At 48.0% G+C, this 14423-nt stretch overlaps 7 protein-coding genes across 7 annotated transcripts; 5 read left to right on the forward strand and 2 right to left on the reverse strand.

The window, feature by feature from the left end:
* Nucleotides 1–445: 445 nt before the first annotated feature.
* Nucleotides 446–1612, forward strand: N7479_010960 (triose-phosphate isomerase TPI1; the record flags this gene model as incomplete). The annotated part of the gene is made up of 6 exons (XM_057258651.1): nucleotides 446–483; nucleotides 582–861; nucleotides 938–1012; nucleotides 1125–1237; nucleotides 1301–1515; nucleotides 1584–1612. The coding sequence occupies 6 exons, from the start codon at nucleotides 446–448 to the stop codon at nucleotides 1610–1612; spliced, it is 750 nt and encodes a 249-aa protein (XP_057106109.1).
* Nucleotides 1613–1866: 254 nt separating this feature from the next.
* Nucleotides 1867–3405, reverse strand: N7479_010961 (mitochondrial distribution and morphology protein 10; the record flags this gene model as incomplete). Its single annotated transcript, XM_057258652.1, has 2 exons — nucleotides 1867–3236; nucleotides 3309–3405. 2 exons carry the CDS (start codon nucleotides 3403–3405, stop codon nucleotides 1867–1869), a joined length of 1467 nt encoding a protein of 488 aa, XP_057106110.1.
* A 255-nt stretch (nucleotides 3406–3660) lies between these two features.
* Nucleotides 3661–4541, forward strand: N7479_010962 (ribosome assembly factor MRT4; the record flags this gene model as incomplete). Its single annotated transcript, XM_057258653.1, has 2 exons — nucleotides 3661–3854; nucleotides 3995–4541. The coding sequence occupies 2 exons, from the start codon at nucleotides 3661–3663 to the stop codon at nucleotides 4539–4541; spliced, it is 741 nt and encodes a 246-aa protein (XP_057106111.1).
* An 841-nt stretch (nucleotides 4542–5382) lies between these two features.
* Nucleotides 5383–6885, reverse strand: N7479_010963 (U1 small nuclear ribonucleoprotein 70 kDa; the record flags this gene model as incomplete). Its single annotated transcript, XM_057258654.1, has 4 exons — nucleotides 5383–6182; nucleotides 6282–6375; nucleotides 6435–6562; nucleotides 6624–6885. The coding sequence occupies 4 exons, from the start codon at nucleotides 6883–6885 to the stop codon at nucleotides 5383–5385; spliced, it is 1284 nt and encodes a 427-aa protein (XP_057106112.1).
* A 242-nt stretch (nucleotides 6886–7127) lies between these two features.
* On the forward strand, nucleotides 7128–7668 carry N7479_010964 (mitochondrial 54S ribosomal protein mL43; the record flags this gene model as incomplete). The annotated part of the gene is made up of 3 exons (XM_057258655.1): nucleotides 7128–7166; nucleotides 7227–7309; nucleotides 7377–7668. The coding sequence occupies 3 exons, from the start codon at nucleotides 7128–7130 to the stop codon at nucleotides 7666–7668; spliced, it is 414 nt and encodes a 137-aa protein (XP_057106113.1).
* Nucleotides 7669–10387: 2719 nt separating this feature from the next.
* Nucleotides 10388–11312, forward strand: N7479_010965 (aminoglycoside phosphotransferase family protein; the record flags this gene model as incomplete). The annotated part of the gene is made up of 2 exons (XM_057258656.1): nucleotides 10388–10417; nucleotides 10473–11312. The coding sequence occupies 2 exons, from the start codon at nucleotides 10388–10390 to the stop codon at nucleotides 11310–11312; spliced, it is 870 nt and encodes a 289-aa protein (XP_057106114.1).
* A 1427-nt stretch (nucleotides 11313–12739) lies between these two features.
* N7479_010966 (uncharacterized protein) lies at nucleotides 12740–13864 on the forward strand (the record flags this gene model as incomplete). The annotated part of the gene is made up of 3 exons (XM_057258657.1): nucleotides 12740–12778; nucleotides 12902–12925; nucleotides 13007–13864. The coding sequence occupies 3 exons, from the start codon at nucleotides 12740–12742 to the stop codon at nucleotides 13862–13864; spliced, it is 921 nt and encodes a 306-aa protein (XP_057106115.1).
* Between the last annotated feature and the right edge of the window lie 559 nt (nucleotides 13865–14423).

Here is a 14423-nt window from a genome sequence, read left to right on the forward strand (position 1 = left end):
TTCAATTTGACTAGGAGAATCTTTTAAAAAAAAGCCTGGTTCAGGCTTGTTTCTGAGATGCTATTCTTCAAGTCCTACCTGACGTTCAACATTTGTTTTTTTCCAAGAGTCGACGTTCCTTTTTTTTTTTTTTTGCTTTTTTTGAAAAAAAAAGAAAAGAAAGCTCATTGCTGATAGGACATAGTACATGTATAGTAATGTTCAAAGCTGTGAATGCAAATGTCAACCTTGGAAACTTATGATGTCTACTACCCCGGTCAATTATTGAGGAACTCCCCGGTGAGCCCCGAGGGAGATGTCATAATTGACACCTAATAATCCAGGCAACATACTATGGTGCCCCTCCATTTGCATAACTTTCCCTCCTCAAGCCTTCTTCCTCTTCCATAGCTATCAACATCCCTCAAAACTTCTTCTCCCTTCAATACTCACCTAATTTTTCAATATGCCTCGCCAGTTCTTCGTCGGTGGTAACTTCAAGATGTACGTTATCTTGAGCTTCGCTACCCCGCGGTGTCAAGCCCCTCAATCTTTACCTCTCCCTACTCATTTCATGAAAGAGCGCAATTGACCCTATTAAGGAACGGTGTTGCTCAGAGCATCACCGACATCGTGAAGAACCTCAATGCCGCCAATCTCGATGAAAACACCGAGGTCGTTATCTCTCCCCCCGCCATCTACCTCGCTTTGACCCGCGAGCTTGCCGACCCCAAGATCGGGGTTGCTGCCCAAAACGTCTACGACAAGCCCAACGGTGCTTTCACTGGCGAGATCAGCGTTGAGCAGCTCCGCGATAACAAGATCAACTGGGCTGTCATCGGCCACAGCGAGCGTCGAGTGATCCTGAAGGAGACTGATGAGGTATGCATACCCGCAGTCCCCAACCATCCGCAGACACTACAGCCAAACGAAACATAAACTAATTACCCCTCAATAGTTCATTGCCCGCAAGACTAAGGCCGCCATCGAGGGTGGTATCTCTGTCATCTTCTGCATCGGAGAGACCCTTGAGGTACGTCATTCCCACCCGGTCTTCCCATTTTCGTCCCGATAGTGGGTCATCGGGTCACGACCGGCTATATGTTCTCTGAATGCATCCCGCTCACACCCGATTTCTTATGCAGGAGCGTGAGGCCAACAAGACCATCGAGGTCGTCACCCGCCAGCTTAGCGCTGCCGCCAAGGAGCTGAGCGCAGAGCAGTGGGACAAGGTCGTCATTGCCTACGAGCCCGTCTGGTATGAGCTTACCTCATTGCTTCTATATTAACATCCTTGGACATCTCTAACATCTATATGTAGGGCTATTGGTACCGGAAAGGTCGCTACCACTGAGCAGGCTCAGGAAGTCCACGCCGCTATCCGTAACTGGCTCGCCGAGTCCATCTCTGCCCACGCCCAGGAGAGCGTTCGCATCATCTACGGTGGCTCCGTCAGCGAGAAGAACTGCCGTGAGCTCGCTACTCAGCCCGATGTTGACGGTTTCTTGGTTGGTGGTGCCAGCTTGAAGCCTGCCTGTAAGTTCTTATCACATGCCCATCTACTGAAACTATTCACCAAAATCGGTACTAACCAACATATGTAGTCGTCGACATCATCAACGCCCGTATCTAAGGGGTTTCCTAAAGAAACTAATACCACCATAGTGCCCCTATTATCAGGGTAAATATCTCTGACATGTAGGCGTCAGATAGCAGACAAAAGCTTGAAATGTCAAGTATATTATCATGAATCTATGTACAATTCTGAAGTATATTTCGATAACATATAATCGTTGCTACCCCAGCGGAGTAGTTATTTTCCTGGTCAATTAGGCCGTCCAATGATATGCGCCTAGACAACACAAGTGGTCTTAAACAGCATGTAACCTATGAAGAGTACAATACCGAGACCCCAACCCCACGCCAATAGGACATCCCAGGATTCCCACCTCCACTCTGGGCCGAGCCGCTACTCGAAGTCGACGACGCAGAAGGCGATGATGAGAATGAACCCGGACCCAGCCCGACGCCCGCACTCACTAGAAGTTCCTTAACCCGGCCTTCCCAGAGAAGCCGCACATTCCAAGATTGATCAATGCGCAGTTTAATGACAGAGTCACTTGTCTCGGCCTCACTGTGAGCGTTGGAAGCCATGGGGCCCTCGGAACGAGCCGGGTCCTCTAGGAGCGGGGAGGCTGGTGAGCCAGGCAGAGAAACACTGAAGTCATGCATGCGCATTTTGCGGCGTGCCCATTCAAGGTCGTCGTCAACGCAGGAGCTGGGTTTCTTGGTTCGACGCCACAGCTCGCAGCCAGCGACCATTTCGCTTTCCCAGCTGTAGACGTTAAAGCCGAAGCGAGAGCTGAAGGCGAGATTAGGCGAGGCGCGGAGGGAGTAGGTTGTTGATAAAGAGCCCACAATTGGGGCCAATGTTAGTGTTAGAGTGTAGGGGAAGGTTGAGATGGGTGTTGCGATACTGGAATGTGATGATGATCCTAGCGGGACTTGCGTGGCTGCGGGCAATGTGGTGAATCGCAGGCCGGTTGACATGCCGATCAGTGATGAGATGGGGGAATAGTACGCCTCTGCGCCTGCGGAAAGGAGAGACAATGGCGGCGGGACACCATCGCGAGGGTAACGAGGATCTGGGCCGAAGTTCCAGAGTCCGCGCCAGCCGAACAGGGCGTTGTCTGTGCTGAAGAGGTACTCATTACTGTACTTGCCCGTATCGTGGGATAGTTGGGTGAGCATTGAGGCCTGTGGTGCGGATTTGGATTGCGGCGGTCCTTGAGTTGAGCAGACTGCTAGGGAAAGCTGCATATTGGTAGAGATTCTGCGTAGAAAGAGCGCATATAGAGTGGTGGGAGGTGGAAGATGGAGAGAAGCGTGGAGTAGAGTAGCTTTCCGCTTTGCCTCACTTTCTCTGCTGTTTTTTCCATCACTATGATTTGGTTGTTCTGGGCGACTTCCGTCTTTGAGCCCGGGGATGCTCACGCTGTCTAATAGCGAATCCCATCCCCATGTCTCGATTGGGGCCGCGGGGGCCTGTACTTGGCGGTATCCTAGGGATATCTTTCGAAGCGGGATTGACGCACTTCCACTTGGTAGGTTGTTGAATGGGATAGTACTGAATAGATACGACACAGATCCATCGAGTAATCCAACGGTGCCAAGTGTGTAACTGGTCGCAAAATGCGGAGTGGATAGTGACGAAAGGTGAACGCGCAATCTTTCCGGGGTTGAAAAGTCCAGGATCGCTGCACCAAGTAGGTTAGACTAGCAATTTCCCCTTCCTATAAAGAGGCCGTGGGGATGTATCAATTACATACATTGAGCGGTGGTGTTGAGTGACGAGTACGAGTTGTCGCGATTCCAGTGGGTCGCCTCGGCGAAGGATAGCTGGATGTAGTCCATAAAGTCCAGCATTGTCCAGGCTTGGCCTCTGCAGGCTACAATATGACTAGCACCGTATGACCAAAGTAACAAAGAGCGTTTAAATCAAGCGCAATTAACGTGAACTGACCCTGAGAGATTACAGCTGATTGCCCCATTCAGGTTAGCGTTGGATAAGCCCGGCGGTAGGTTGATCCGGTTATCAGCGAAGAAAAAATGTCTGTGGGGGAAACATCTAACCTTCTGTCTGAATTCATTGAACCACCAATTCTAAAATCATAATTCATCATGCCTCGTTCAAAGCGTGCGCGCGTCGTCCACGAGTCGAAGACTATCAAGAAAGATCACAAGGAGCAGACCCGCCGGCTATTCGCCAATATCCGGGAATGTATCGAGGAATATGATCATCTTTTTGTCTTTGCGGTCGATAACATGCGAAACACCTACTTGAAGGATGTGCGCACTGAATTCGCCGACAGCCGGTAAGAATAATTTCTCCAATTGGAATTTGCTTGATATATTGAATCAGAAAAAGCACTTGAATACTAGCAGTGAATCTGATATCAAATATTGACATGCAAATCCTTCAATGAAGATCAGTTGTCTAATAATATCATTCCAGACTTTTCTTCGGCAAGACCAAAGTCATGGGCAAGGCCCTTGGCACTGACATCGAGAGCGAAGCCGCTCCCAACCTGCGCAAACTCACTCCTTTCCTCGCCGGCGCCGTTGGATTGCTCTTCACCTCCCGCACTCCGGAATCAGTGATCGAATACTTCGATAACTTCCGCCCCCAGGATTTCGCCCGCGCTGGAACTGTCGCTACCCGCTCTTTCACCCTCCCCAACGGCCTGGTCACCGCACGGGGCGGTGAGATCCCCGCTGATCAGGACGAGCCTGTCAGCCACACCATTGAGCCCGCTCTGCGCAAGCTCGGTGTCCCCACCCGTCTGGTTAAGGGCAAGGTCATGCTTGAGTTGATGGAGGGTCAGGAGGGCTACCCCGTATGCAAAGAGGGAGAGACTCTGGACTCACGACAGACTACGTTGATGAAGATGTTCGGTGTCACCTCGTCCGAGTTCAAGGTCGATCTCAAGGCCTACTGGACGCGGAGTACCGAGGAGGTCAAGCTTCTTGAGACTGAAGGTGGAATGGATGTTGATGCATAGATGGGGATCTTCATGTTTTTCCGTTTTTTATTTATCTCTTTCCCATTCGGCTTCCATGTGGCCGAAAAAAAGAACTCTGCTGGGCATCTTTTGGAGTTTGGTGAGGGCGCTTTCTTTGCAAATATATTGAAGACTTGTGTGTTTTATCTCTCTTTCTCTTATCCCTGTATGGAGCGGCTTTCCCTCCTGTTGGACTATGAGCCTATGACAAGATTCGGATACCAGGTCGAAAAAAGTCTACAAATTTACTTCGTTCTTGGACATTAATCAACCGTAGTGCAGAACCGCTAGCTGTATTGCCTAGATTCTCATATATCTAGCAAGATACCTGCCTTCAGTCATTTCACATGGTCCTTACCTGGTCTTACCTGATGGTTCACCAGATTCCATTTCGCGGAAGAGGACCGACTAAAATACAAATACTTACCCTTGCAGAGTAAACAAAATCTCATTAGGACCAAGGGGAAGAAAAGAGAGAAAAAAGGAAAGAGCATTGGAACACAAGTGAGGAAAGAAAAAACCAAGGGAAAGAAATAGAGAGAACGGGGAATACAAGCACAATTCATGAGTCTCCGTCTGCCGGGAAGCTTAAGTGGACCAAGCAGGGAATATAGCGAAGAACCACTTCGGCATCGAGTTTTGGTGTTGATATCGCGGCATGACGTGAAAAGCATTGACGGTTGTGATCGTTACAACGGACCGAATTGCACATGGGCCAAATTCTTGATTCATCCCCTTACCCTTGATAAAGAGTCATGAAAAACTGGGTAGATCAGTGATACCCACCAGCAAACCCAGACTTGATCGGAAAGAGGTAAGATCCTGGACGACAAATGAAGGCTTAGTACCTTCTCCTAGAACGAGGATCGTCGTATCCAGGTTCATCCTCGCGGTTTCGCTTGCGTCCATAATCCTCCCGGCCGCCATCACGGCCACCATCACGACCGCCGTCACGACCACCATCGCGGCTGCCGCCACCGCCATACCTGTCACCACCACGCTCACGATCCCGGTCCCGGAATCGGTCTCCGTTTCGGTCTCCCGCACCTCGGTCTCCCATGCGGTCACGGTCACGATCTCTGTAACGGTCATCGCGGTCATAGTCACGGCGGTCACGGTCAGCAAAGCTGTCTCGAGGCCGCACAGGCTCTGAATTGCTGCCGGTTACACCACGGTCGAATCTGCCACCGGCGCCACCACCACGGTCACCACCACGATCACCACCGAAGCCTCCTCTGAAGCCTCCACTGCGTCCACCGCCAGGGCCGGAGGGGGCGTTAGGGGGGGCCTGTCCACCGAAGCCGCCACGGTTACCCTGGTATCCAATACCACCGCGAGGACCTCCAAAGCGATCACCACCGCCGCGATCACCGCCACCGCGGAAACCTCCACCACGGAAGCCACCACCTCCACCTCTGCCACCGAAGCCTCCGCGGAATCCACCTCCATACCCACCCGGTCCAGATGGTGCGTTGAAACCAGGGCCGCCGGGGCGGACCGGCATGGCCTTGGTGTATCCGCGCCCTCCGAGACCACCACCAAAGCGACGAGGCTTCCAACCCTTGGTGGTGCGGCCACGCTCGACATCTACCAGGACTCGTCGGTCTTTGATCCGGATGCCATCTGTTTCTTTGTAGGCCGCTGATATTGGGAAAATAACTGGTGTCAGCAACATTTCTTACCGCAAGACGGAATAAACAAGTTGTTTTAATGTCAAGTAAATTGGCATGGTGAGGATACCTTTCATGTCCTTCTCACGCTCGTACACGATAAATGCATAGCCTTGGTGGGCTTTCTTTTTCTTCTCTGATACTGTATCTTTGACAAGGGTAATCTGTTACCACAATGTTAGCGCTTGTAGTTTCCACAAAGCATAAATAAAACAAGACATACTCTTTCAATGGGGCCGAATCGGCCAAACTCTCGTTCCAGGTCGGCTTCTTTGACCTCGTAACTGAGACGCGCAACAAAGAGAGTCTTGAATGGGTCACCTCGAGCTTGGGGATCTTTCTCTGGATTGACTTCAAGAAACATCCACGGTTAGCCTCTTCAGATAAGAATAAATGTGAAAAGAAGGCATACAGTTTTGCAGTCCATCTGCTATTTGCTTCTCTAACTGCTCTTTTTTTTCGATTTTCTGACGCAATTTGCGCTGGACCCAGCTTTCAGTTGCGTTGTAGGGAACTTCTTCGGCGAAAGTTTTGGCTTCGGCAAGGAACTGGGCAACTCCAGAGATGGTGCTCTTTTGGCAGTCATCTGGTGCGCGATCGGTTGGAGGCAGATATCGAAGGGGTGGGCGGGGCTGAAATAGCGCCAAAAGTGGCGGGGGGAGCTTATCTGTCATACTGAGTTGTGAAACCAATGCAGACAAACTCAGGGTGTGGAGTAAAGACGGATGTGTGGAAGTTGATCAGGAGTGAGAGCTTCGCGTCGCAGTTCTGGTCTTAGCGTCGAATGATGGAAGTTCACTGCACACACCATTGGTGGCCTGAGCTCACCGCCCTGACTAATCACGTGCACCAGAAAATGCCCCGGGAAGTTATCGCGACTTGTAAACTACGACGATAATTATTGACGATTAGAACAATGCCGTTGCGCGGAATTAGAACATCCACGGCGGCCAGGGTATGTGGATTCTATATCCTTCATATTCAATTGCCGAACTGACTCATGTGATCTGCTTAGAACGGTGCCGGTGCCTTCATCCTACAATGCAAACGCCTTGATTTTCATTACTGCAACTGGGCGGGCAGCTCAAAGGGCATGGTGTAGGTGTATCCTAAATGGTGCAAATTGCCTTTCCAGAAACATCCGTTCTAACATCAAATGTCACAGTGCTTTCTTGGAGAAAAACCTCCCCGCCTTCGCCCGCGAAAACCCTCAGATTGAGATTCGTGTCTCTCCCCGACCCCAAAAGCACCCTCTGATTAAGGGCCTCTACATCAATGGCCGCGAGAAGCCCGTATGTGTACGGAACATGGAACCCCACGAAATCCTGAAGAAGGCAATCCTCCTCAAGGAAGCCAGCGGAGAGAAGTTGAAGCGGGTCAAGAAGCCGGTTACAAGTTTGAACGAGAGTGTGCGTGGTATCTGGTCACCATACCACGGTGATCTTCGGGGTGTCTAGAGGAGATGTTTTATTTTTTACGGTTCTTGTTCTCTCCGCGGTGGTGACTATCAGGTATCTCCACTGCAACCTACTGTACTATTGACCTGGGTTCTGTTTTATTTCTTCATTCTTGTCTATTTGCTACTAAGAAGCCAGTGGTGTTTTGAAACCCATATTTTATGCATACTAAACTCAAGCCTGCATCAATTTGAAGACAACAAGTTTGCAATGATCAATTCGTACTTAAAATAAATCACCTATGTATGTTCGTGTGTCACTCTTAGCTGAGCTCTAGTGTTCTAGTCAGCGATCAATCCCAGTGAAAGGTAATAGAGAAAAAAACACCTGTGCTGTGGCTTATTTAGACTCCCTAGAATAGGCCTTGTCCTCCTAAAAAGTTCCCAGAGGCGTCCTCTTCAGCAGAGTGTTCCTCTGGGCAGGCCTTGGTAAAAAAAAAAAAAAATCATAAGCAGTAGCTGCTTCATTGCGTGAGCTAACAGGAACTGCAACCATAAAAGAAGCGGAGAGTGCAATAAACAAAGTAAACGAGAGTCTCATTCTGATAAGATGAGAGAAAAAGGCTAGGCTTTATGTATATAAATTGGATAGAATGTAGAAGCAGATTGTGAGTAAAAGAGCATAGAAAGCCATCTTTATAGAAATTTGGAAACAGACACGAGCGAATGCCCATACAGTACATTCCTAACTACATAGACACAAACATACGTTCCACGAATATAACAATGCATGAACATTAGCGCTAACAAACCTGCATTGCCCCCAAACGTTAAAGAAAACTAATTACTCAGGTTCAAGATACATCCATATGTCCTTCAGTTGTATGGCGCGTGATAAGGAATCGACCAAAGCTGTCAGCAAGTCGACTGGACAAACAAGTTCCATCAGGAGTTTTATCTATCAGGGACTACCAACTACGAAGTTAGAACTCGCATAGGATCGTCTTTGGAGATGTGAGTATTGCAATGAATTGTAACCTGCAACCAAGCCGTCGAAGATGTATAGAACACGATATCTACGTTCCTTTGAACAGGTTATCCTCGTTTAATCGGTCGGTGGATGCCAATTAGAAGCAAACACCCGCGCAATACGGTAGAGGTGCCGAAGCTAACATAGAAGTACTCCATCAGCTACATTGTCTAGTGTGCAGATAAATACCTGCCTAGCTATCTGATCTGGGTGACTAATTTTGATTTCTCGTGTTAGAACATGATTCGACAGTACACGTACCTGGACTCCTACGAAGTGCCATTTGAGAGATTTCAGACATTCCTGGAGATGTTAGGAATCCATATTGAGTATTGCATCGAGACACTGCGTATTCATCTCATCTGTGCAAGGGGATCTGACGCCTAGTGAGGCTGGATGAGTCCAAGCCGCTCGAGGCCGAGGCATAATTCTCGACACACCACAAGTATCACCTTTTCGACAAGCTAACCAATTGGATGGAGATGCATGATGTGCCTAAATAAGAGTAAAATCTCCGCCGGGGATAGTGGAACGCATAGGTCCCAGCTACCCTTGGCGTGGCTTCATCTAGCCCTTATACAGTTTTGCCCGGGTGCTCGACGATTTAAAACAATTCGCTTGTTTACAAATGGGTGTTGCATATGTCTAGGGTTAATTGATGGATCTTTTCTTATACTAACTTCGTTGATTCTTCCATACAAAATTCCCGAGGTGAGGTTGTTCTAAAGTTCCAACCTTGCAGATACCCAGATGGAAGCGGGTCTACGGGTTCCACCTGGGCCCACCAAGGTTTGATTCTGTCCACGTTAAAACTGACCTCAGGAATTACCAAGTGTCGACCAATCAAGTTGTCGTTTGAATCCCACCTCTTAGTTGGAAGCTTACCTCGGCAGCGTCGCTGAGAGTAGTGATCCTGTCCTTCCTAGGTTTTCATAAACATAATGGGCTACTATTAGTGTCAAGATTAAACAATTAGATGTAGGGTAATATCATTGTATTGTTTTTTTTGTATAGAATTTAAACTAGCGATATTTATATATATTTAGCGTATTGTTGACGAACGTTTCTCTATATTTCATTTGACTCACTATAACTGGATTTTACTATAGTGGGTAGACTTGAAAGTCTACATACGATATAGCCTTATTATTTTCGTCCTATCTCACTTTCCTTGAGCTCAGATACTGTTCAAAGCATGTGAGGTGGAATGGTGGCTGAATCACCAGATATGCTTCCCCACTAAACATCATCGTGCGGCGCGCCACGGGTTTCATGCCATTGCTATTCTCTTCCTTACTAAATTTAAGCACATCTTCTCCCCATACCATACGTCGGTCTGGCCCTACTCCAAGGTGGAGAAAGGAGTGACAGCGGCTATAGTGCTGGCGAGTGAATCGGGGTGTGGCGCAATTCATTATGCACAAGTATCTGTATCTGTAACTAACTACCTATCCTGTCTACAATTATTAATCACGTCATTCGCCCAGGGCTGACCAGAGCCATGACAACGGGGGTTCCATTAAAACGCTTCAGTCCGTAACACGATTGGCTCTCGGTGGCACGTCAGAGTCCCCCAATTAGTTGGCAATTCCGGTGGTTGTAACTTAAAAGCCTACGCGGCCAACAGATAAGATGTTGGATCGGAAGAACTTCTACCCGGAGTTTCTTTATAATCCTGTGCAGCCCTTGCAGGAGGTCGTCCCTCTGCATCTGCAATAATCCCACATTTATCGCCATCTATCTCACTGAAATGGAATTATCGATACACCCAATAGCCCATGTATGTTTATCATAGTTCATTGAATACCATTTTTTACTGATATGTCTACGCCAAGCCACAAAGTCGTGACCCTGATGGATTTTTTCCACTAGATGGAAAGGACCTTAATTCCGTCACAGATGAGGCTCTGGCAACTCTTCTCACATCTTCTCCTATCCTCCACCAGCTAGGTGGAACGACAGTTGTGCGGCTTTCAAAGACCTTGATTATGAAGGGTGGCGGGAGTGTTATGGCTAGTGAAGCGGAAATGCTCCGTCTTATTGCTTCCAGAACCACTATTCGAGCCCCAAGAGTCTATCGCTCATTTCAGGTCAAAGATGATACACAATATTTCGGTACATCTGGGTATATTGTGATGGATTTTATCCCAGGTCAACCACTGGATAAGATCTGGAACAGCCTATCCCGTGACACTCAAGGGAAAATCGCTACGCAGGTTGCTGAAATAATCCAAGAGATACAGTCTATTGAGCTTTCACAGCCCGGTCCCACTGGTGGAGGACCAAGTCGGGGTCGGTTCTTCACAGATTATAGTGCGGGGCCTTTTACAGACACTGCTGAAATGGAAGCTTGGTTTAACCACAAGCTAGATATCTGCAAAAGTGTCTATCAAGCCCCAAAAGACATTCCACCATTCCATTTTACTAAGTTTGTCCTTACACACAACGATATCAGTCCTCGAAACCTGATCTTAGATCAACATGAACAACTGTGGTTGATTGACTGGGCATATTCTGGTGCATATCCTCCTGTCTTTGAATGCGCGGCATTGTCAATACAGCCATTTTTCACTGATTTCAATGAAGCGGTGTTATCCCTTATTCCACGTTACCCTGAGGAGGAAATGCAACTTGACTCTATTGCATATGGATTAACCACCGCGGCATTGGCCTAAGGGAGGCTTAAATGGAAGCGGACTACGAGGAAGTTGAAGAAAGCGCGTCCTTTTAATAACCATAGATTCGAAATGGAGGCCCATGTTAATTGCCTAAATAAAACTAGGATAAGTCGTTTCATGAGACGCCCATTGCCTTACCCATCGTAAAGGCGTCCGAGGATTGGTGCTTCTCAGTCTGGCGGTTAGCGAGGTCCCACTAGATAGTCACCTTCATTTTGCCTGAGAATTTTATATCGGTAGTTTCAGCCAATGAGAAGTGTAAAATGCACAACATTTTCCATTATGTAGTATTAGCGCTTGGGTATGAGACCGAGGCGGGTGGATTGGGGATGTGCACAGCATTTGATTGACACTCGACTCTTGAGGCCCGCACAACAGTGAGACAGGAAAATGGGCAGCGTGGCGAATAGGTAGCGGCGTGACGCCCGCGCTACAGCACTTACAGAGGACCGATTTCAGCATTACTTATTTTAGAATACGCCACAACGGCAGCACGAGAGCGGGGCATTGGCGTCGCGCCCACGATAGGCGTCAACTCGTAAGGGTTTGATACTCAAAGCTGTTTTCCTTGAAATTCTACAACATATCATTGAAATAATGCATGGTGACGCGGGACAGCTATTGAAGTTGTGCTTTATGCGCCAAGAGCTTCTACTGGATCTCATCCTCGGTTCTAAGGAACAAAAAGACTAAATCCAGGTGGACAGCTCAAAGCGAATTTCTTGATTCTGGGCTTTATCTGTAGCATTTTACAGAAGAGGTTAAAGATACTTATGAAGCTGCGCGGCTACTTTCAATAGGATGGAAAGAATATATCTATAGAGCAAATATATAGTATGAGCTTTAGAAGTGGGCTCGAAACCCATAAAAGGGTCGGGTCGGGTTTCGGGCTTTTCGAGCTTTGCGGAAGTCTAATGGGTTCTTTGCACAATAGAATGCATATAGGTCGGGATTGACAACATCTGTGGAAAAGAAAGAGTTAAGGTACCCGTAGCGTATAGGAGACTTTTGATATACCCGGCGACAGATGGCGAGAAGGTATTGGTAGATCGTACTTCTTTTGTTTTTTTTTTCATTCACTCAGTAACAGTATGCCTATGTCGTCGAAATGGTCCATTTCGCAAACTCTGCCAAGTAGTTCTAGTCCTTTTATCCTAAGAGAGAAAGAGAGCAATACCATGTTTATCAGGCGTCGGCCATAGCTAAATTAATAACAATTCACTATCATCTCTGTCTCTCTTTCGAGGTCTACGAGTCACATAAAATACCTTGGTGTGGTTGTCACGACGACAGAAAAGGCGAACAGACAACCATCCGCCCCGTACGTCAGTTGGTCTCGCTCTTTACATCCCGTCTTAGCCTAAGCTCAACGTGTCAAGGCTTGCCTCCTCCCCTCATCACAGGAAAGCCAAACAATCGCCACCATGTTCCAGAGTCTAAACTACTTCCAGCAATTAGAAAAGGTTTGTACCTTCTTTGATCCCCTGGATGAGTCGATATCATTATGCGATGGCCGTTATATTGGCGAAGTTACCGCAAAAATGGATCATGAAGAGTAGAGTTGACATCGCTAACTTTGGCCCCAGCTGGGTGAAGGCACCTATGCAACGGTTGGTAACCCCCATCAGCTTGATATTTGAAAATACTTCGGCCCTTCTGAAAGAATATCCGTCCCTAACAAGACCTACTAGGTCTATAAAGGCCGGAACAACCGAACAAATGAGTTGGTGGCCTTGAAAGAAATTCACCTCGACGACAAAGAAGGGACACCGTCTACTGCCATCCGTGAGATTTCCCTGATGCAGCAGCTAAATCATGAGAACATTCTACGCCTGTACGATGTGATCCATACGGATGAAAAGCTCGTAATTGTGTCAGAGTACATGGACAAGGACCTAAGGCGCTTTATGGACACCTGGGGCGGCGCTCTCGATCTACCCACCATCAAATCATTTGCATACCAAATGCTACGAGGCATAGCCTACTGTCACGGGAACAGCATCTTGCACCGGGATCTCAAACCTCAAAATCTGCTTATTAGCCGGGATGGAAGTTTGAAGTTGGCAGATTTCGGCCTCGCTCGCGCCTTTAGCATCCATGTCAGCACTTTGTCAAATGAGGTGGTCACCCTCTGGTACAGATCTCCCGATGTGCTCTTGGGGAGCCGCTCGTACAACACCGACATCGATATCTGGTCAGCGGGCTGCATCATCGCCGAGATGTACACCGGCTGGCCTTTGTTTCCAGGCACCTCTAACAACGATCAGCTGCTCAAAATCTTTCGAGTGACTGGTACCCCGTCCGAACATACTTGGCCGGGCATCAGTCAATTGCCAGGATTCGAGCCAACCTTTCCTGTGTACCCGACCCAAGACCTGCAGCACCTGATTTTCAGGCTGGATCCTCTTGGGGACGATCTGCTAGTTCAAATGCTACAATTGCGACCGGAGCTGCAGATCAGCGCCACCGATGCGCTACGCCATCCATGGTTTCAGAGTACTGTTTCTGACGCAGAGCGATCACCACAGAACTTGCCTGTATTTGTTTAGGTCTCCATTGTTATTAGGCCCATATGGTAAGGTGGAATTATCACAAACACTGGGCGCATTACTCGATCAGGGCCGTCACCAAGCTATAACAGAAGTAACAGGGAGAGATCGAGCTTTCTTGGGGTGTGTTTATGATAGAACACTCGAGTGGTGAAATGTATGTAGTTTTTACATGAATGAGCGCTGATATCTCTCTCTTGGATAAACAATCGGCCAATAACATCATATATTTTATATGCATAGTCGCTAATGAGATTAAGGGCTGCGGTACCGAAACATAGACCCGACTGGTAATTCCAAGCTGCAGAGCCCAAATCAGCTAATATCGCAATTGACATTGAATGATTAGTAGCAGTAGCAGCCCCATAATCAGCCAGTTTGATAACTGCAATAAATCTCAATCTACCGTGAGTCGTGACCTTCAGTCCAACCTCGTTGCCCTCAGCAGCGAGTGTAACATGTCAATATGGCCATACCCAGTAGCTTCTTCCGAAGCCTAAAAGGGCTTACACAAGAGGTACCAATATTGGCACTTAGATGAAGCAGCTTTTAGGCTATT

The sequence above is a fragment of the Penicillium vulpinum genome (assembly GCF_028829585.1).
Source record: "Penicillium vulpinum strain IBT 29486 chromosome Unknown utg000004l_segment0_segment0, whole genome shotgun sequence".
Classification (NCBI taxonomy): Eukaryota; Fungi; Ascomycota; class Eurotiomycetes; order Eurotiales; family Aspergillaceae; genus Penicillium; species Penicillium vulpinum.